A 23335-nucleotide genomic window follows, 5' to 3' on the forward strand; every position below is an offset into this window, starting at 1 on the left:
TGAGTCTATCGATTAATCGATTTTGCGAGATTCGATTTTTTGTGCGAAAACAATAACTGATTTCTTTCTATCTTTACCTGAGATTACTTTCTGATTGCGCCACATCTTTCAAGGGAAAACGTCTAATATCTTGCTGTTGGTTTCTTGTATGCTCTGCAAATAATCTTATCAATGCGATTTAAAAACCAATATCGGTTTTCTCATGAAATTTGCTATACTTTATCACACTCAAATCTCTTGTTTTTCGAAATGTAGCTTAATCAAGAGCTTATTAAATGACACTTTTTCAACGAACAAAACTAAGCTGATAAAATCACCATTTTCAGCCTAAAAAAATCTCCATCGAATTTCGTGTAAGAGTGAATCGATCACAATAATTGACAACAACTGACTTTTTTCCAAGTGTTCTTCGGCCTTTTATACAACTGTGAAACGCCGCAATACAGATAATGTCTTACCAAGTTGTTATCTTATCAATCAAGCATGTCAATTTACCTTTCAGACGATTCTTTGCGATTCTTCGTCGAATTTCAACACCGATTAATGGGCTAAGAGGAAAAATTTAACGTTATTCCAATATTCAAACATGTGATGTTTCGTTTGTGTTTCGCAAGTAGAAAATTCAAATGAAACAAAGTTAGCTGAAACACAAATTTCGCGCAATTAATTGAACAATAAATTGAAATTTCAACGAAGAATTTTATTATCGCGTAACTTCAGGTAATATCAATTTTTGATCCTTTGCCCGTGGTGAATTCAGATGAAAGGACAAAAGGACTTCTTCGACAGATTACTTCCTAATTAGAAGAAACCGAAGAATCCGAAGACATTGATGGTTCCGCCATGTTCTTCACGGCCTGCTTCTTGGACTTCTTGGAGCGTTTGTCGCTCACATTCTTTTTCTTCCTCCTCCCCATCAGATGATTCAATCCAGAGATTTGTTTCCAGAACTCTTAATGCTACACAGAAGAATTTGTGGTGCAGAGAAAAACAACAGAGAAAATATTACGGTATTTTCGATATTCTCAGAATTCGCATTCCGGAAACATCGAAAAGAAAAAATCGCTTCGCGCCTTTTATGGTTTTCTGCTGATAAAACACCATGATTTGCACAAATTTCACTCACATCGTAGACTCGTCTTCGCAGTTTATCGATTTGAGAGTAAAAGTGGTCTTTTCTTTTCGTATTTCCAGAGGAAAATGTGAAATAATCAGGAGGAAAAATATTCTTTCACACCAGATTTTAAACGGTGAATTCGGTTAAATGTCATGACATTTGCGCGCGCGCGCGCTGACATGTCACTTGACTGGCATGTCAGTCACCCAGCTGGTTTTGTCACATTGACAGCACATTTCCTCGCGTTTCCTCCGCGGAGATTTCCTCAACAAACCTCTTTCCCCACAAGAGCGGCTCTCAGAGTCTTTGCGCCTCTGTCCGCGGGAACATCATCAAGTCACCCACGCAGAGAGACACCCATCGAAGCGCCCCCCAAAAGTGTGTCACGCGCGTGAGTGAAAGTGTCTCGTTTTGGGGGAGAAAATGAAAGTATGAAGTGAAGAAGTGCGCGCGAAGATCAATGAACTCTTTTGTAAATAGTCAAGAGATCCATGTGAAAAGTGCTGCAATGGACACAGGACATCTTATTGTTCCACAAGGTGTGCAAACCCACACAGGATGCATTGGAGTGAAACATCACGGAAATGACGCATGTTTTCCATTCTCTTTTGCAGACAATGACAGCAAGGCTGCAGCAAATCCTCTGCTTTTCCTCAATTCCACCGCACAAATGCATCCGGAAGACAACACAGCATCTCAGTGAGTATTCACCACATCTGCTGACCCACATTAACACACTCCCGGACGCCGTGGGGCGCCTGTCAAGCTGCTCAAATGCACCCTCACTCCCCGCTTTCCGCGCTTATCGTGCCAGCGAAAAGCGCGACAACGACGACGATAAAGATGTCTTGTTTCAGCTGTTTCTTGTCACAAAACGTCTTATCAAACACCACCGTCAAATCAGTCAAGGAGTACATTGTATTGTAGTAATCAATTAGAGACTTGGCTGCGATGGAATTGATGGCAATATTTCACATATTATCATCACTCTGAAAAAGTGATTGAAATTCGCGACCGCGCGCGTGATAACGCCGGGAGGTAGGCAAAGCAGGCAGTGCGCGTGAGTCATTTGGCGGGCATTTCGTGCTCATTTGAAATTCCCACCTTGAGAATGAGCGGATTTGGAGACTTTTCACCTGCCTTCGGGGCAAAACTCGCACTCTCACCATCCCAAAGGCGGCAATTGTGTTAGTCATCAGTAGTTTTCTAGACTTTCATGACATTTGATAAGTTTTCTGATGACATAATGACAGTTTTTATACTGTAAAATTCGCAATTCTATATTTTATTTCGCTTTTCAAGTGTATAAAATAGGTTAATATTTCTTTTTGCAGCATATTGAGTCCTTAAATGTCTTTTACAAAGTTGATTCTTTTCTCCAATTTGCATTTTAAAAGTAAATTTTACCTTCAAACTGTGATAAAAAAGGCATAAAAACCATTTTGTAATTTGAAATTTTGAATTTTGAGGTTATGTTTGCCACTTTTGATGCAAATCGCTGAAAATTGTGGAAATTGACAAATAATCAGTATATTTTTCAGTCAAAGTATATAAATTTACTAAAAACTAAGAAAAAGGGAAAAATTCTCACATCCCAAAGCGTGCTAGGAGACAATTTTGAGGTTATGTATACCACTTTTGAGGTAAATGGCGACTGGAGTGGCAAAAAGCTGTGAAATTGGTCCTTATGGACAAAGAAAACACATTCGTGACAAATTTACCTGACGAAATTACTGTGAAAAATGTGAAAAGTGCAAAAATTCTCCACTCGATCTGTCATTTCTGTCATTTTTATGTCACTTTTCGCCTAATTTTCGTAAGAATCACGCTAAATCTCATTTAAAAGCTAGAAGAGGTTCGAATAAAGATTGTATGAGACATTTGAAGCATAATTTCTTCGTCTAGCTTTGACATCTGTCATCTGGCCACGCTGTCCACTTGACAAGTGTGTTTCGGGAGTTCATTTTTGATTTATCGTGAGTTAAAACTGAACTAATTAAGCTTGTTTTGGTGCTTTTTGCGGGGCCACAAAGTGCTTTCTATTTCGGAAAAATAGCCGCGAAAAATTCTGCACTCGAACTGTCATTTCTGTCATTTTTATGTCACTTTTCACCTAATTTTCACACAAAAAAAACACGATAAATCGCACTTAAACGCTAGAAGAGGTTCAAGAAAGGGTTGGATGGGAAATAAAGCGTAATTTCATAGGGAAAGTACGAGGACATTTGTGGAATGTCGTAGGAAATGTCATACATAATCTTTTTCGCGATAAATCTAATCAAATCAAATTATTTATCCAACTTATGATAAATGAAGATGATTGATTTTTCGCGCATCCACTCAATTTTCACGTTCAAGTAGCTTTGACAGCGCTTTGACATTTTATATGTCATCTGGCCACATTGATCAGTTGACAAGTGCTTTTTGGAGGTGCATTTTGGGGTTTATCGTGATTTTATTGTGCCAAAATGAAAGCTGTTTTTTTCATTAAGTTAATTATTCCCTTCGTCTGTCCGTGGGGAGAGCATTCAGCGAAGCGTTGTGCCTTTTGACGCCTTTCGCGTTCTCTACTATTTTGCACTCCATTCACTGATTCTCTCCAGTTGAGCGCCAGCGTCACACACGCGCGCAGTGTTGTTTGTGAGCCTGTGTGGATCAGATGGTCTGCGACGGAGTGCAGAGTGGTGACTGTTGGTTGGGTGTTGTGTGCAGAGAAGTGACTGTCGATGGAAAAAGAGAGTCCATCGCGCGCCAAATATAAATCCCGTTCAATTTGTCCAAAAGAAAAGAAGAAGAAGAAGAAGAAAAAGTATCAAACACACATTTTTATCGTTCAAGTTCAGTGAGAGAAAAAACGCACAAATCTTTTGGTGATCTTTTTATTGTGAATGTTGTGTTTGTTGTCTTGTGATTTTCCACACTTGTGAGAATGAATTTCACGAAGTTCAAGGAGAATTTTCGCTACTCACGCCTTTCGGATGAAGATCAGAGGTAAAGAGGGATTTTCCCACTTCCGCTGCGGTGTTTTTTTTTCTCTCTTTTCTTTTTCTTTTCTTTAATGAGCGTGAAATTGAACTCAAACACACTTAGAATGCGATCAAGGACTTGCTTGATTTCCATGCTGGAATGCTTCTTTTCCTCCGTGCGAAGCGAGGGTTGCTCAAGTTGGAGAAAAGTGGCTTCAATTCTTTTGATTTCTTTATATATTCCAATCCATTCCATCTATTCCATTCCATTCCTTGAATATTCTTTCGAATAATTACAAAATACTCCCAAATTGAACTTCGAATTTATCGCAATCGTCTTAGACAGGAAAGACTTTTGCACAAAATTCAATTTAGCAGAAGATCTTGAAGTGTCGCGGGTTCGATTCTCCTTCAGTTCTGATTTTTTTCATTTCTGTTTAATTTTTCCAGGATTTTCCTTCACTTTCTAGTGTTTTTATCAGCATTTTTTGCTCAATTTCTTCAAGAATTATCTCTAATAACCTCAATTTGATGCTCGAAATTGCTTTTCTCTCAGAGAGAGAAATTTTTCCCACTCTTTTTACCACTTTTATGTTAATTCTAGGTCTTAAAAATGGTCAAAAGAATTCTTTTCGAAGCCCAAAATGTAATTTTCCACTAAAAGTCGCTTGGAAAGCTGTTAATATCGCATTTTACGTAATTTTCCATCGCAGACTTTCCGTCATGAGTTCAAATCCAGCTCACGACAAATTTTTTTTCACATATTTTCCTGTTTTGACCTTTTTTCATGCCACAATTTAACCAATTTGGCTAATTTTGGGGTGTTTAAATGCTTTTATTTATGTTATTTGTGAAGGAAAAGAATAAAAAATCGGAATACTTTAAATTCTCATTCTTTAATCTCAAGTTAACAATTCATTTCATGGAATTTTTCACTTAAATTTCCATCCATTCCTGGAATATTCTTTAGTATTCGGACTGAAACAGCTAAGAAAATGATTAAATTCATTCCTCAACTTGAGCAACCCTTGGTGCGAAGGCATTTCTTCATTGAGGGATATTTTCATTGATGCGTCGCCACCCACGATTCTCAGGCATTCCACCCACGCCTCGAGAGGGTGGTTTGGCGTGTGGGTGGCGAGGCGTGATGGAATGCTTGAGAATCCATCAATTTCCCACCTCAATTATGACACCAAATTGTCTCTCTCTCTTTTACAATTTGACCGACAATCAAGGAAATATGCTGTAAAGCACGATTTTCTTATCACTCCAATTCGACGGTTATTTTGTTTGTAATGTCGCGATAGTCGCAAGAAGAACAAATATGTTGGAAATTAGGTGCAAGGGAGGAATATTAAGTGGGAAATGGTGTACAGAAGTGTTAGGAAAAGTGGAAGTGTTGAAAAACCTTCAATATTTCAATCCTGAGTGCTTCTTTTACTGACAAATCATCCAGATTCTCTGAATTTCCTTTGATTTTCACGCAGAAACAAACGAAATAATCATTTTCCTAGGTTATGTAACGAATCAAGAAGAGATTTAGTCAATAATTCGCATTCTAGCACATAAATTCTACCAATCAGTGACAGAATTTAGCATTTGCAAGCATTAAACAGTGTTTTTTTTTATCCTTTAATGCTAAGAAACACTGAAAATTGTGTTAAAATTCAACATAACCTCAAAAAACAGTCATTTGAACTTGAAAAGTGTTCATTTAAGAAACACTTCTGCACGATTTTGACTCAGAATCAGCACTAATCCAATGATTTAGTCTCTGATTTAGATCTAAAAACCTTCTTAAAGGGAATTTTTGAAGATTTCTGGATTTTATTTTGAGGTTATGATCAAAAAAGATGTCTAAAAGTGATTGTTTTTAAATTGAATTCTTGCAAATGAACAGAATTAAGCATTTGCAATCAATTAAAAGTGCTTTTTTTTATTGTTTAATGCCAAGAAACACTGAAAATTGTGCTAAGATTGAACATAACCTCAAAAAAATGACATTTGAACAGCATTCTAGACCATTTTCACAGAGAATCAGCAGTTTTAAGTCTGTTGGCAAATCAAAAGTGTTGATTTTGTGCTTAAGAAAGCTTCAAAACGGAGTTTTTAAAGATTTCTAAGTGATATTTTTGAGGTTATAATCGAAAAAATACTCAAAAAAGTGCTTCAAAATCGATTCATATGGAATTATCAAATGGAAATTCAATACGAAAGTTTTCTTTCCCTTCAATTGGACTCTTTTGATGCCAAGAAACACTGAAAATTGTGTTAAGTTCATACATAACCTCAAAAATTGTCATTAAAACTTGAAAAATGACAATTTAGACAACTTTCGAGACAATTTTGACTGAGAATCAGCAATTTAAGGATCATTTTAAGCTTTCGAAAAGACTTTTTGAAAATATTTTAGTGATATTTTTGAGGTTATGGTCGGAATAGATTGTTAAAAATGCGTTTTAAGGTCATTTCTTAGGATTTTTGCAGAAATATCTTTGAATTTCCTTCGATTTTCACGCAGAAACAAACGTAATAATTTTTTTCTAGGTTATGTAGACGAATTAAGAACAGATTTAGTGAATAATTCGCATTTTAGCACATAAATTCTTATGCTAAAGTCACCAAGCTCGCCAGTTATTGGCCAAAAATAAGCATTTGCAAGCAATTTACAGTACTTTTTAAATCTTTTTATGTCAAGAAATACGTCAAATTGTACTAAAATTGAACATAACCTCAAAATTGGTCATTCAGACACTTTCAAAATGTGTCTTTAGACAACTTTGTGGACAATTTTCACGGAGAATCCAGTAATTTGAAGATCATTGGCACATTTTGAAGATCTTTTAGTGACATTTTGAGGTTATGTTTGGAAAAAAAGAAACACAAAAAGCGGTTTAAAGTGAATTTTGACACAAATATCACATGAAAACTTAATACAACAGAATTTTTCGCTTGAATTGAACATTTTTGATGTCAAGAAATACTGTAAATTGTGCAAAGATTTAACATAACCTCAAAAATAGTCATTTAGACTTGGAAAATGTTCATTTAGACAACTTTCCGGGCATTTTTGACTCTGAATCAGCCATTTTCAGTTCATTGGCGAATCATAAAAGATGATTTTGTGATCTAGAAAGCTTCCACAACAGCAAAAAGCTGAAAGCATTCGAGGCCCTCCACATCTTCTTATCGGGACATAGAAATGTCAATAAGACGGAAGATTGTGCTGACGTTAGCATGATCTGTGTTCAGGAGAAGAAAAGGAATTTGAGCTAAAAAGGCCATTTCTGTCAGCTTACATAAAAAGAAAGCTTCCAAACTGAGTCTTTTGATGATCTTTTAATGACATTTTGAGGTTATGGTTGGAAAAGATATCCAAAAGACGATTTTAAGTGGTTTCTTACAGAATTATCGAATGGAAACTAAATACAACACAATCTTTCCCTTCAAATTAACTCCTTTGATGTCAAAAAATACTTTAAATTGTGTTAATATCAAACATAACCTCCAAATTTTTTTTAATTTAGACTTAGAAAATGTCCAATTTAGACAACTTTCTGGACAATTTTGACTGTGAATTAGTAATTTAAAGATCATTGGCGAATCATAAAAGATGATTTTGCTATCTAGACAGCTTTTAAAATGAGTTTTTGAGGTTATGATCGGGAAAAAACACCACGAGATGATTTAACCACGAGAAATCAAGTACGCTTTGATGCGAAAACATCGTAGTGACATTTACAATGACGTTAATTGATTGATTTTTTGAGTTTAGTCAAACATAACCTCAAAAAAAATCAAAATTCACTGGGAAAAAAGGTATTTTTGAATAGTTTTCCTACGTTTTTACAATTTACAGTCTTTGAAATGTTTAATTTGGAGGAAAGAAAGACTGTTTTCAAAGACAAAGAAGTGGTGTACAAATGATTACCTGATCATCTCTGCCTTGTTGACAGTTTTGGAGTGTGTTTCAAGACGGCAAAAGCGAAGTGGACTTTCTGTGTGTGTGAATTCAATTGAAAGTGTGTATGATGAAAAGTGAGCAAAGAAGAAATTACTTTGAGAGCGCGATGCAGACGAGGAAAGCTTCTCGAAGTGGGTCTCAAGAGACACACAATGCCTCGAAGTGGTTGGACAAGAAAGAGAGGGAAAATTCACGCGCTCACATATTTTTTTACCATCGCGCACTCTGACTCAATATGTGCTAATAAGTTATCTTGTATTTTTACAGTCAAATAGAGAATCTCAGATGATTATAATGAGCTTTCAATTGCGTGATTGAGCAAATGTTGTCTGTGTGTGTGTGAATAAAATGAGAGGGAAATTATGTGCGGAACTGTCAAATTGTGAGATTTTTTTCTTGAAGATTCCATGGGAATCATTGACTCTTCCGCGCAGTCAAAATCTCACAATTTGACTTGCTCTCGCCTGAAGAATCTTTCAATACCGGTTTTTTGGATTAATTTATTGTGAATTCTGACTGCAAAGCAGCATAGAATGTTGAGCTGAGCAAAACCCGGTACTTTCTGTAATCGCGCATAAAATCAAATGTCGCAAAATCGACTAAAATGACATCAGGGAGGCTAAATTATGACGAAATCTGACCATCTGTCCGTCCGTCCGTCGGTCCGTAAGAGATATCGACATGCGATTTTCACCAAAAGTCAAAAATCCTACTGCCGCTAGAATTTGGTGATGTCAAATTAAACCCCCCACTCTTCCTTCCGCCATTTTGAACACCCCCAAAAAAACGTTTTACTCATTTACTCAGTCCCTAAGGCATCGATTGGGTCCAAATTCTAGTATGTTATAGCTGGCCTTAAGACCTTTCCAACGAACCTCCACCTAAGAACCTAGCACCTCCCCAACCCTAGATATTAGAGTTCAAATTTTGAAACTTTAAAAAGCCATAACTCCGCTTCTACTTCACCGATCTGAATAATTCAAAGCTCATTAGAAAGATCTCATAAAATGCAATCTTTTACCCAAACATCATAACTCAGTAGGACCACCGCTAGAGGCGCTAAAGACAAAAAAGCCATTTTTGAAATCTCGAAATCGAATATTTCGAAAACTAGATTATCAATTTTCTTTAAATTTTAGTATGTTGTAGCTGAGGTTGAGACCTTTCCAACGAATCCCTATTCATGAAGATTGAAATCATAGGAGGGGAGTTATGGGGGGTTAAACATTACACCTTGATCCGCGCTTTATCTCTGTATAATTTTTGAGTCCAAAATTTTGTCCAAAGTCAAAATATTTTGAATAAAATTTTTAGATAATTTGATAGTCCACATTTCGACTTTGGCAGCATCGCTCAGCTCACCCATAAGCGAACCTACGCCTTCACTTATCACGTCCTTTCATGTGTGAACAATCTTGGACACTAGAGAGATGTCAATTTTGATTCAAATGTTTTTTTTTTCACTCAAAAACACACGCAAAAGTCGTTCATTTATGCCATGATTTATGCACGAGAAATTTTGACGAGAAAAATGCGTCTTTGCGCAACAATAACTCTGGATTTGTGGCAAAATGTGGTCCACAAATTGAGAGATATTTCATTGAAACTTTCTAAATTACACATTTTGTTCTCCGTTTGATTTGGCGGTTTATGGCGCAAAAAGTGTACTTCAAGGGGGGAATAATATGGTTGGAAGTGTTGTAAAATTCAATATAATTTCACAAATATGAGAAATTCATTTCAGTTTTTCATGATTTTCAGTCTATTTGATGACAAAAAACACGCGAAAATATTTATTTTTTGCCTCTAAATGATTTGAAACACAAGAATCTTTAATTTCTCAGCACAAAATGTGTTAGGAAAAACGCTCAAACAATCTATTTTCTTCAATTTTTCTCTGGAATAAAGCCTGATCCTTATTTCTAATAGGATTAATGGCAATTGCTACATATTATTGAGCGGATTTAATGCTGCAGAGACTTTGATTCTTGGGCTTTTCCGGTTTTCCCGGACCAGGAAGTCAATATTTTAATATCAATTTCAACTCTTTGAGGCCATTTATCGCATTCAAAAGACATCTAATATAAAAAATAAGAATATTTATTACAATCGAGCCTTTTTTCAATTTACTACTGAGAAGTCTTTGAGTTGCGGCTGCCGCTGTCGGTCAAAACAGCCTCAGCGGGAAAAGAAAACGACAGAAAAGTCGTCCATCGTTGGCTGAATTGTCCCAAAATACTTTACAAACACTTAATACTGGACTAAAACTGTTTTGTATATGAGAAACAAGACGAGATAACATAAAAGATCTCAAGGAATAAGTTTGCTAGTGGAGTTTGAGGTTTTACTACAAAAAATATCTGCGATAAACAGCATTTTTGCCCGGGAAAACCAATGAAAATCACTCAATTTGTGTCATATTAATCAAAAGCACTTCTTTTCGGAAACAAAAATGAGCAACTTAAGTCCTTTCATTCGAGTGGAAATGCATTAAAAAGGATCGTAAATATTCTCTAGTTGTTCTCATTTGTTAAAATATTGCAAAGAATATTGAATTTCAAAGGCAAAATTGCCAAAATTTGACTTAAACGACGTTTTCGGCAATAATCTCCACGATTTCTCATCGATTCCCATACAAAATAAACTTCTTGCAAGATTTTTAACACTTAAAAATAGATTTTCCTCCTCAAAATCTCCGAAGGAGTTTGTGAGAATAAGTTTCATTTTGATTCTTTCTCATAAAAGGTAGAAAATAAGTGTTGGAAGTGTTTTTGGAAGTGGTGTACAGATTTCAGGCAAATAATCTCCCCCTTGGTGTACCTGAAAACACACACACACACACAAACCTTCGTCAGCTGCTTCGATTTAATCTTCACGCTCAGCACCAAAGTGACCATGTTGCGCCTCTCGCTCTCAATGCCTTTTTCTCGCGAGTGCTTTTTAATTGAATTTTCTGCTAAAGTCATTTCAGTAATAGATTTCCCAGATTTTTTTCTTACGCGCGCGCGCGAAATCTCACACAGAAGACTGCGCGAGAGGAGAGTGAATTATCCAGTGATAAGAGTGACAGAAGCCACATGATAAGCAACATGTGAGCTTAGCTTATGGGCGGAAGAGATTCAATGTGAAGAGGAAGAGTGGATTTTGTCTCAAAATTGATCTTAAAATGCCTCGAATTTTGCAGGATTTTTAATGCAAACAAAGCTGAAAGTTTAGCAATGAAATTTCACTAAAAACCTCATATTTAAATCCTCTTATGAAAAAAGATGTCAAATTAAATACAACTTTTAATTCGTCGCTGCTACTTTTTTCACTGATTTTAACCTATTTTTATGGCTAAATTAACGTTTTTTTTAATCATTTGTAATCCAGAATTGCGTTGAAACAGTAAGATTTATCCCGGAAAAGATTATGTACGACATTTCCTAGGACATTCCACGAATGTCCTTGTATTTTAGACGGACTTTCCCTACGAAATTACGCTTTATTTCTCGTGCGATCTTCACTTGAACCTCTTCAAGCCTTTTAGTGCGATTTAGGGTGTTTTTTTGTGAAAATTAGGCGAAAAGTGACATAAAAATGACAGAAATGACAGTTCGAGTGGAGAATTTTCGCGGCTATTTTTCTACTGGCGTTTTTTTTTTTGTTCTCCGGAATAGAAAGCACTTTGTGACCACGCAAAAAGCACCAAAACAAGCTGAATTAGTTCAGTTTTAACTCACGATAAATCAAAAATGAACTCCTGAAACACACTTGTCAAGTGGCCAGCGTGGCCAGATGACAGATGTCAAAGCTAGACGAAGAAATTATGCTTCAAATGTCTCATACAATCTTTACTCGAACCTCTTCTAGCTTTTAAATGCAATTTAGCGTGATTCTTACGAAAATTAGGTGAAAAGTGACATAAAAATGACAGAAATGACAGATTGATTGTAGATTTCGTGGCCATTTTTTCACGCAAATTTGATATAAACGTGTTTTTTTGTCCACAAGAACTAATTTTACAGCTTTTTTTCGTTCCCAAAGCGATTTTTTCAGCAATTTGTGTGGAAAGTTGAAAACATAACCTCAAAATTGACACTAGACGTCAAAATTTCACCTCGTGAGGTGGAAATTTTTACCCTGTCCTCTCCAAATAGTCTTGTATTTTCTATATAAGGTGAATTTTAATGGAATATCGTTGCATTCTTGGCTCCGTTTCAGCGATTAAAAGCTTCTTAACCTCAATTTTTTGAATTTGCCAACACGAATTTTCTCGCACTGCCACAAAGTGAGTGCTTTGACCCAAAACTTCATAGTGTATGACAGACGCTCACGAGGTCTTTATCACTTGGAATATTATCAGCTCTCGTTGCTATTGGTTACTCTGCTCTCATCTTCTGTCTCCAGACTTGGGAATCTGGGACGTTTGTCTATTGTGTGTTGAAATTCCATGTTTGAGCTTCAGTTGTGCTGAGAATCTGGTGGGTTTTGCCCACAGGTGTGTTAACTTGTGAGCGAAATGAAGATCGTGGAAGAGGCAAAAGATGGTTTTCTGGTGGAAAACGAGAGTGTTAGGTTAATTAGGTAATTCTTTTCCCCCCCCGCAAATTGATTGGGTGAAAGTGATTATTTTGTCGGGTGTTTCCAAGGGATTGATGATCACTTATCTTATCTCTCTCCCTCTCTCTCTTCTTTCTGTGCTTCTGTGTGTTAGTTTATCAATTTGTTGAATAGTGTGATTGCAATTATGGTTGAATGTGGACGAAAAACATTATTTTTTTTAAACTATTTCTGTAAACACTGTGAAAAAGAATCGAATTGATTAAGTTTAAAGTTAAATATTATGACATTTCGTGGGCTTTTATTTAATGGTGTCAAAATGGTATTGCGATTTTCACAAGAGGTCAAAAGTCGTGCTGTCACTTGAGTTTGGTGATATCAAATCTAATCTTCTCTCCCTCCGTCCGCCATTTTGAACATCCATAAAATACGTTTTACTCATTTGTTCAGCCTCTATGGCATAGAACGATCTCAAATTTCAGTACGATTTAGCTGGTCTTAAGACCTTTCCAACGACACCCTACTTGTGAGGCTTGATGTTCTGGGAGCGGAGATATGGAAGGTCAAAGTTCAGACCTTTACCGGCCTTTATCTCCGCTGTTTACCGACCGATTTTGATAATCTCTTCACCGAAAGACGTGTCTTGGTGTCCTTTAGTAGGCCAAATTCATTATTAGTCTGTGACGTCATAACGAATGCTGCCATATTGAAAAACCTTTGAACGCCTGTATCTCGACAAATCAGTAATGCGTTTAGATAAGATTTTAGTATGTTGTAGTTCAGGTCAGGACGTCTCTAAAAATAGGTTATAGTTTTTTGTGGATGCAATAGAACCGGAGTTTTATCAGTTCAAAGTTTTGAACTTTAAAACGTTATAACTTCGGTTCTTTTCGCCCAATCATTACGATTTTGGGCTCATTGGAAAGCTCTTGCAAAACTCTATGACTGTTTGAAACAACAGAAGTTCATCAGATCACCGCCAGAGGCGCTAACGTTAATAACAGAATTTTAAAATTTTTAAGTGAAGAATTTTGTTCCAAAGTCACACTATTTTGAGATAATTTCTTACGTATTTCGATAGTCCAGATTGAGACATTTCCAAAATGGGGTCAAACTTTTTCTATTGAAGCCATAGAATCAGAGTTTTAACTGTTTGAATTTCAGAAGTTGGATTTTATATTGCATATGAAAATTTCCATGCTTTCTTTCCTTCTAACTACATTCAGGGCACCATTCACCACATTATGCAACCCTTGAATGCTAAACAATATGCAAACGCAATTAGAGCCATTTTCCTGCCGAGCATTAATAAGAAATTACTGATTTTCTGGATATTATAATAAGAAATTGACTAAAAATCACACTTTCCAAAGAGCAAATTACAGCAAAATGTTGTTATTTTCATGGCTACATGATTGTTCTTGGACGATTGACTTGAAGTCCTCTTTTACACTTCATAGAAAACCTGTGAACAGGATTTGGGCCGCGATTGTGCGTCAGAAATTAAGAAATGCATAAAAAGCGTTAAATGATAGCGAAAAAACATACAAAAAACAAGTTTATAAGTCCAAATCAAGACTCATTTTTGATGTAAATGTCTTTAAGATATTCCAAACTCAATTAATGTGATTATCCGAGTTAGTTTTATGGTTAAACCATGGATTTAGAGCAAAATCTGCAGCGTCTTAAGAACATTTTCACTGTCTTTTTGCGCACACTTCTCTGCATTTTGCCAATATCTCAGCAATGAATTGAGATATCGTAATGATTTCAACGCCATTTGAAAGATCATAAAATTCTTAATGTTTTTTGTCTTAAGATAAATGTTCGAAAAATTGAAAGAAATACCGAATTTTTAGCACCAAAAGTAAAAATTGCCAAAATTTCATCATAAGTTGACGGGTGAATCGAAGACTATCAAAAGTGGTTTTTTTGATAGTCTTATGTCGTGTTGACGTCTTATGTCTGTTTGGATTGATCTTAATGTCTTCTTATCACGTGTAAGAATATTCCATTGGGTTCAGATCGGCAAAAATGAAAGAAATACGATTTTTCTTAAAAACTCTCGCGTGTAGAAAATTTCTCAACGTTGCGTTGAAAAGTATGTAAAGTCGACTTTTAATAGTTTGATGAGCGAAAAAAGATCTCAATTTTGCAGTTTTTAATCTTGCTACTTGTTAAACTGACTAGAAAATCCATCGTCAGTGTCTTATTTATCAATTGGATGCGTTCAAAAGTCATTTTTAAAAGGAATTAACGCAATTTTTGGAGAAAAGAAGTGTTTTTTTTTGCAATTTTCTAGGTTATGTCATTGATTAAAGACAAACTTTATCACTAAATAACCTCAAAAATCACTCATTCTTTCGCCTAAGCTGGTATAATTTGCAATTTACTGGTGCAATAATAAAGAAATTTGATAAAAACTACAAGATTTCAATGCAAAACTGTGTTAATTACGAAAGGTAGACGAAAGTGTGAGACAAAATGGGCAGGAAAAATGTAAAAAGTTGATTTTTACGAATTGGTTGAGAAAAAAGTACACAAAAATGATCAAAAACCGACTTTTTGTAGCAAATTTCTTCCAATTTGTCTATTAATTCTTCGTATTTTAGTTAATATTTCAACAAATAACAGTGGAAAAAGCTGGGAAATTCTGCATAAAAATAGAATTGAGCAATTTTATCAATTTACTGAAAGATAACAGAGAGTTTATGGAAAAATTAGGCAAAATTTCAAAGCAATTTCATCTCACAAACTTCAAATTGCTGACTTTTGACAGTCTTCACGGCATCCGTCGAAGTGTCTTAAGCTAATTTTCGCTACTGTAAATCAAGTTGGCCACGGAAGAGAGAAATTTTTTTCCCATTGTTTTTTACATTTTTGAAATCTTCATTCGCTCATCACGTTCTTCTTCTTCTCCTTCTTCTTCTTCTCTGCACAGGGACGTAAATGATGAGAGCGCGGCGGAGTCGCAGGGACTGCTGGAGCGTCCTGTGGCCACCGTGAGGCTTCCAGTGATTGGCATGACGTGTCAGTCGTGCGTGAGGAACATCGAGGGCAACATTGGGACGAAGGATGGCGTGTTCGGCATAAGAGTGTCGCTGGCGGAGAAGTGGGCGGAAGTGGAGTTCAATCCGTGCACGACAAGTGCCGCAGATCTCGCCGCCAGCATTGAGGACATGGGCTTTGAGTGTCCTTTTCGTGGTGCTGCGCAGACGGCGAAGATTCACATTGACGGCATGACGTGCAACAGTTGCGTGCGCAACATTCAGACCACTGTGGGTGGGCGTGAGGGCGTGAAGGAGATGAGAGTGAGTCTGGCGGACAAGGAGGCGTGCGTGACATTCGATGCGACACTGTGGACGGCCAAAGACATCGCCGAGGCCATCGAGGACATGGGCTTTGAGGCGCACGTGAAGGAGGAAGATGATAACAGTGCGCGCAATGGTAAGAAAGACAGTCCGCCGGCGCGACGGCCGCTGTCGGAGAGTCTCGTGATGCTGGGCGGCGGCGCAGAGAGTGGCAAGGAGACGACGTGGAGCAAGTGCTTCCTTCACATTCAGGGCATGACGTGCGCCAGCTGTGTGGCGGCGATTGAGAAGCACTGCCGGCGCATCTTCGGCGTGGACAGCATCTTGGTGGCACTGCTGGCCGCCAAGGCGGAGGTGAAGTACAATGCGCGCCACATCACGGCCGAGGACATTGCGCAGTCCATCAGCGAGCTGGGCTTCCCGGCGGAGATCATCGACGAGCCGGGCACGGGCGAGAGTGAGATTGAGGTGGAGATCAAGGGCATGACGTGCGCCAGTTGCGTCAGCAAGATCGAACAGACGGCACTCAAGTGTCCCGGCGTCACTCATGCCGCCGTGGCGCTCACCACGCGGCGTGGCAAGTTCCGCTTCAGCAACGAGCAAACTGGGCCGCGCACCATTTGCGATGCCATCAATGCGCTGGGCTTCGAGGCGACGTTGCTGTCCAACAAGGACAAGATGGCACACAGTTATCTGGAGCACAAGTGAGTGTTAAATGCTCTCTCTTTTTTCTTGCAGATATATTCTGGCTAACATGTGTTAACTTAACTTTGTGATTCGATTCAATCTTTTTCTTCCGATTATTTCGTGATTTTAAGTCAAATTTTTGAATATTTCGTAGAAAATTCTGATTATTTTCTGTATTTGTGATTAAAAATTGATTATTTCTTGATTCTTTGTTTTTTTTTTTAATTCAAATTTTGATTATTTTTTATTTTTTTCCGGAATATTTGATTAAAAATTGATTATTTCTTGATTATTTGTTTTTTTTTTAAATTCAAATTTTGATTATTTCGTACAAAATTCTGATTATTTTTTGAATATTTATTATTAAAATTGTTTATTTCATACAGAATTCTGATTATTTTTTCATTATTTGTTTTTTAAATTCAAATTTTGATTATTTTTTGATTTTTTTCCGGAATATTTGATTAAAAATTGATTATTTCTTGATTATTTGTTTTTTTAAATTCAAATTTTAATTATTTCGTACAAAATTCTGATTATTTTCTGAATATTTATTATTAAAATTGTTTATTTCATACAGAATTCTGATTATTTCTTGATTATTTTCTAAATATTTATCACAAATTTTGAAAATATAATTGAATAATTGTGAATATTAGAAATATTCTTGATTCATTGATTAAAAAAATCTTTTTTTTTTAAATATTATTTAGAATTTAATTATTTTTCAATTTTACTTTGGAAAATAATCATTTTTTGATAATTCTTTTTTAAATTTGATTATTTTGTATTTTTACTTGGGACAATAATAATTTTTTTTTTATTATTTTTTATTCAAAATTAAATTATTTTTCAATTTTACTTGGGAAAAAAATCATTTTTTGATTATTTCACACAAATAATTTTGATTATTTGATTGGAGAACATTAAGTTTCCTCAAAAATCACCCTTTGTTTATTTGCCCCTTGCATGTGTTACTTTCACAGAGCAATTCTCAGTAACACACAAGAAAATGTTAACCTTAAAACATGTAAAAGTTTAACATTCGAAATGAATAGGGGAAAACAGACCGTGTTTTAAGCAATTCCACAATGTGTGATTTTAAATTATTAAAATTCAAGTAAATATTTAAAGTAAATTCGCGATAAAAAGAATTTATTGCAGAAATCTGTCATGTTTATGCTTTAAAATGAGAGTCATAATGACAGATTGATTAAATTTTGCAAGATATTTGCAGATTTAAATCTGTTATTCTGCTTTTCACACAATTAAATGGAACAATTTCTGAAGGTTGTGTTAAAATTACACATTTTGAACTATTTTAAACCTAACACACATTCTGTGTATTCCAAGTGATTTTCACTTTTATTTGCATCCATTCTTGGATATTCTGTAATATTCCGACCGAGGATTGCTCAAGATGAAGAATGGACGAATCACTTCAGTAGGAATATCAATGAATGATTAGGAATGGATAAAATTCTTGATAAAATTAAACATCCAAAATCCAAAGAATACACGAAATATGTTGTAAATATTCCGTTTTCCAGTCGGAATACAAGATTTTCTACTATTACTTGTTTGGAAAACTACTAAAATTTTGCATTTTTGCGCCATTCTTACACATTTATAGTATTTAGAATAGTTTCAAGATCCCAAAATAAACATTAAAGCAATTAAAAGAATTTCGGAGTAAATAGTTAGTGAAATAAAAGCATTTCCGACTGTCAGATGGCGTTATTAGAAATAATTCTTGAAGAAATTGAGGGAAAAATGTCGAATCAAAGCTATAAAATGAAGGAAAATACACGAAAAAGGAAAGAGAAGTGATAAAGAGTTGTAAGAAAATCAGAACTGAAGGAAGACTTCACGATCTTGAGCTAAATTCTCTTAAATGATGAAGATTTGCGCTGGAATTTCTACATATGTTTCTAACTAGACGATTTCGAAAACTCAATTTCGAATTAGTTTTGGAGGGAAAGAATATTTCTGAAGAATTGATTGTGGAATATTATGGAATTTTGAGGAATGGAAATCACTTTTCTCCCACTTTAGCAACCCTTGGAAATTTCTTTTACCTTTGGAATGTTAAACTTTGGACACTAAAATGTTTAACACTTAACAGTTTAAGTGGGAATTGATTCCTTTCTTTAAATTTTGTTCACCAAGTAAACTGCAGAATGACTTTTTAACCTCTTTTTCCCCGGGGGTTTTTCCGCCACAGAGAGGAGATCCGGAAGTGGCGCAACGCCTTCCTGATCTCACTGGTGTTCGGCGGACCGTGCATGGTGGCCATGATTTACTTCATGGTGGAGATGGAGTATCACACGCACGAGGAGATGTGTTGTGTGCTGCCGGGCTTGTCCATGGAGAATCTGGTGATGTTTGTGCTGTCCACGCCGGTGCAATTCTTCGGCGGTTGGCATTTCTACGTGCAGGCGTATCGCGCCGTGCGTCATGGCTCAACGAACATGGATGTGCTGATCACGATGGCCACCACCATCAGCTACATCTACTCCGTGGCCGTGCTGGCCGCCGCGATGGCGCTGCAGCAAATCACGTCGCCACTCACGTTCTTCGACACGCCGCCAATGCTGCTGATCTTCATCTCGCTGGGTCGGTGGTTGGAGCACGTGGCCAAGGGGAAGACGTCGGAGGCGCTGTCGAAGTTGCTGTCACTGAAAGCCACCGAAGCCACTCTGGTGGTCATCAATGGGAACTTCGAGGTGTTGAGCGAGAAGGTGATCTCGGTGGATTATGTGCAGCGCGGTGACACGATTAAAGTCGTGCCGGGCAGCAAAGTGCCCGTGGATGGCAAAGTGTTGTACGGCAATTCCACATGTGACGAGAGTCTAATCACCGGTGAATCCATGCCGGTGCCGAAGAAGAAGGGCAACGTGGTCATCGGTGGATCTATCAATCAAAACGGCCTACTCTTCATGACGGCCACGCACACGGGTGAAAATACAACACTGGCACAGATTGTGCGTCTTGTGGAGGAGGCGCAGACGTCAAAGGCGCCAATTCAACAGTTGGCAGACAAGATTGCCGGCTACTTTGTGCCCTTTGTCATCGCCGTGTCCACAATCACGCTGATCGGCTGGACAATCAGTGGTTACATTGACATTGCGCACTTGCCGATGACGGAGGCGCAGAAGCGGGGCTTGAATCGCGAGGAGATCATCTTCAGCTACGCCTTCCGCTGCGCCCTCAGCGTGCTGGCCATCGCGTGTCCGTGCGCTCTGGGCTTGGCCACGCCCACCGCCGTCATGGTGGCCACGGGCGTCGGTGCGCTGCACGGCGTGCTGGTGAAGGGCGCCGGACCGCTGGAGAATGCACACAAGGTAAGACAACACACTCCCCTGACAATCCCAGAAGCTTCTGGCACAGAATCTAAGGATTTCCCGCCGAAAAACTGAGGCTTAAGTTCCACAAATGCATGAATTTATGATTCGGAGATTTGTTTTCACGATCTTAGGCATTAAAACATGTTTCTGTGAGTCGTTTTGGGAATAATTGATAAATTGTGAGGTTATGAATGACATCTTTTCAAAGCAATACTAAATGAGCTAAAATTTATTATTTTTACACTTTTGCGAACGTAAAATTTGTGAAAACACCCTAAAAAGATCCTTTTAAAATTGTGAAAAGATATTTTTGAGGTTATGTTTGACTTTTAAACTCTTTTCTGCTACAAAACAATCAAATTTGCTTATTATTCTTCAAATATGAAACTTGTAAGAGCTGTAAAAACACAATTCTTCCCATAACACATGAAAATCATTATAAATTCTGTCTTTTGACTTAAAATGGAGGGAATTCGGCCCCAAAAAGTCCTCAAAACTGAGTTTTTATAAGATCTCTTAGTGATATTTTGAGGTTATGGTCGAAAAAAGATACCCAAAAGACGATTTTAAGTGGTTTCTTACAGAATTATCGAATGGAAACTAAATACAACATAATCTTTCCCTTCAAATTAACTCCTTTGATGCCAAAAAATACTTTAAATTGTGTTAATATCAAACATAACCTCAAAATTTTTCATTTAGACTTGGAAAATGTCCATTTAGACAATTTTCTGGACAATTTTGACTGTGAATTAGCAATTTTTTAACATGATTTGTGATCCAGAAAGCTTTAGAACGGAGTTTTTGAAGATTTTTTGGTAATATTTTGAGGTTAGAATCAAAAAAGATGTCCAAAAACATCGGTTTAAGGTAGATTTTTATAGTAATCTTAAATGAAATCTCAAAAGATTGACTTTAATTTGGGAATTAATATAGTTTTAATTGATTCCACATTGTTGTAAAAGAAGAAAACTGGTTAAATTTGACAAATTTAATAAAAATACAAGAGATTAATTAGTAAATCAGTGATAAAAATAATTTGCAGCAAATATTTTTCATGTTTACACTTCAAAGCAGAGTCAAAATCACAGATAAATCCATTTTTGTGTAACTCTAACAGCTTCTGATTTGTCACTGTATTCTTTTACACATTCAAACAACTATAAGATACTGAAAAGACTTTTTTTTTGAGGTTATGTTTGACTTTTATACTGTTTTTCGCTGCAAAACAATCAAAATTGCTTGTGATTGTTTGAATGTGAAATGTGTAAAAGCAAAATTCCTTCATTTTAAAGTAACACATTCAGGCAGTACAAATTAGCTTAACACATGTGTTAACTAGAATAGCAAAAATCTCCTTTGAATACAAGTGGAGAATTTAGTTCTTTAACATTGTCAACATAAATTTAATGCGTAAATCCAAGGGGAGGGATAATATGGTTGTGGAAGTGGTGTACATTTTTTTCGGAAGTGTTTATCGTGTGTTGGGAAGTGGAAGTGTTGTAAAATTCAATATAATTTCATGATTTTTCATGATTTTCAGTCTATTTGATGACAAAAAACACGCGAAAATATTTATTTATTGCCTCTAAATGCTTTTAAACACAAGAATCTTTAATTTCTCAGCACAAAATGTGTTAGGAAAAACGCTCAAATAATCTATTTTCTTCAATTTTTCTCTGGAATAAGGCCTGATTCTTATTTCTAATAGGATTAATGGCAATTACTATCTATTGATGAGTGGACTAAATGCTGCCGAAACTTTGATTCTTGGCTTTTTCCCGGTTTTCCCGGACCAGACAGTCAATATTTTAATATCAATTTCAACTCTTTGACGCCATTTATTGCATTCAAAAGACATCTAATATAAAGAATAAGAATATTTACTACATTCGCGCCTTTTTCTCAATTTTCTACTGCGAAGTCTTTGAGTTGCGGCTGCCGCCGTCGGTCAAAATAGCCTCAGCGGGAAAAGAAAATGACAGAAAAGTCTTGCATAATTGGCTGAATTGTCCCAAAATACTTAAAAAAAAAAATTATTACTGAACCTAAACTGTTCTTATCTCAAAAAATAAGTTTTCTAATGGAGTTTAAGGTTTAAATACAAAAATATCTGTGATTGACTGCATTTTTGCACAGGAAAACCAATGAAAATCACTCAATTTGTATCATATTAATCAAAAGCACTTCTTTCCGGAAACAAAAATGAGCAACTTAAGTCCTTTCCTTCGAGTGGAAATGCATTAAAAAGGATCGTAAATATTCTCTAGTTGTTTTCATTTGATAAAATATTGCAAAGAATATTGAATTTCAAAGGCAAAATTGCCAAAATTTGACTTAAACGACGTTTTCGGCAATAATCTCCACGATTTCTCATCGATTCCCATACAAAATAAACTTCTTGTGAGATTTTTAACACTTTAAAACAGATTTTCCGCCTCATAATCTCCGAAGGAGTGTGTGAAAATAAGTTTCATTTTGATTCTTTCTCACAAATGGTAGAAAATAAGTGTTGGAAGTGTTTTTGGAAATGTGGTGTACAGATTTCAGGCAAATTATCTCCCTCTTGTGTAAAGCAGAATAGCAAAGAATGTTGTAAAATACATCTAACACATCTTTAACATTCCTCTGTTTTAGTGGGAATTCGATCAAAATGTATAAGAAGTTGTTTTTTCTTGGCAATGGCAGGTCAAGACGATTGTGTTCGACAAGACTGGCACAATCACGCATGGCATGCCGATGACGTCACGCATCTGTCTGTTCGTGAGGCCCGGCGTGTGCTCGCTGGCGCGCCTGCTGACCATCTTGGGCGGCGCCGAGAGCAACAGCGAGCATCCCATCGCCACGGCGGTGGTGAAGTTCGTGAAGGAGATGCTGGAAGTGGATGTGTTTGGCAAGTGTGCCAACTTCATGTCCGTGCCCGGCTGTGGCATCATGTGCAAGATCTCCAACATCGATGGCACACTCGCCAAGGCGCTGCAGTCTGAGAAGATTGTGAATTATGAGAATGCTCGACGCAATGGTGGTGATTTGGTGCTGATAAATGGCGTGGCCATTGAGGAGATCATCCCTGAACTGTCATCGTCGGAGCGCAAGACCAGAGAATTGCAGCAATTGCTGCAGATCGACAAGAGTGACGAGGAGATTGATCAACGAGAGACTTTCGCGACAATCGTGAGTAGAATTTTCTTACAAAACTCTGCAATTTCTCATTCCATGTCAATGGAAAAGATCTCTTTGTCACATTTTGTCCCTCTGAGAGGCTTTTTTTTTGTTTTCTTTTATGATAGTTTGATTTATGCTTGTGAAAAGCTCTGAAAACTCTGAAATTAACTGGGCGTTGCAACTTTAAGTTCTCCTTTAATATTTTTTATTAATAAACTGTCATAAATATGATTTTA

At 36.7% G+C, this 23335-nt stretch overlaps 1 protein-coding gene across 5 annotated transcripts in view; it reads left to right on the forward strand.

Moving 5' to 3' along the window:
• The first annotated feature begins 1327 nt into the window (after positions 1-1327).
• The window catches only part of LOC132264406 (copper-transporting ATPase 1), a 41578-nt gene continuing 19570 nt past the window's right edge, over positions 1328-23335 (forward strand). For 3 of the 5 annotated variants that reach the window (XM_059764610.1, XM_059764611.1, XM_059764614.1), the window contains exons 1-5: positions 1328-1656; positions 1732-1816; positions 15531-16604; positions 18812-19931; positions 22623-23108. In XM_059764610.1, the coding sequence (XP_059620593.1) occupies positions 1578-1656; positions 1732-1816; positions 15531-16604; positions 18812-19931; positions 22623-23108 (2844 nt within the window). In that variant the 5' untranslated portion in view covers positions 1328-1577. Of the gene's footprint in view, positions 1657-1731; positions 1817-3621; positions 4109-12467; positions 12614-15530; positions 16605-18811; positions 19932-22622; positions 23109-23335 lie in introns of those variants that run through there. The other 2 variants (XM_059764613.1, XM_059764612.1) reach the window with 2 other exon arrangements.

Source organism: Phlebotomus argentipes, unplaced genomic scaffold (assembly GCF_947086385.1).
Source record: "Phlebotomus argentipes unplaced genomic scaffold, Phlebotomus argentipes genome assembly contig_51, whole genome shotgun sequence".
Classification (NCBI taxonomy): domain Eukaryota; kingdom Metazoa; phylum Arthropoda; class Insecta; order Diptera; family Psychodidae; genus Phlebotomus; species Phlebotomus argentipes.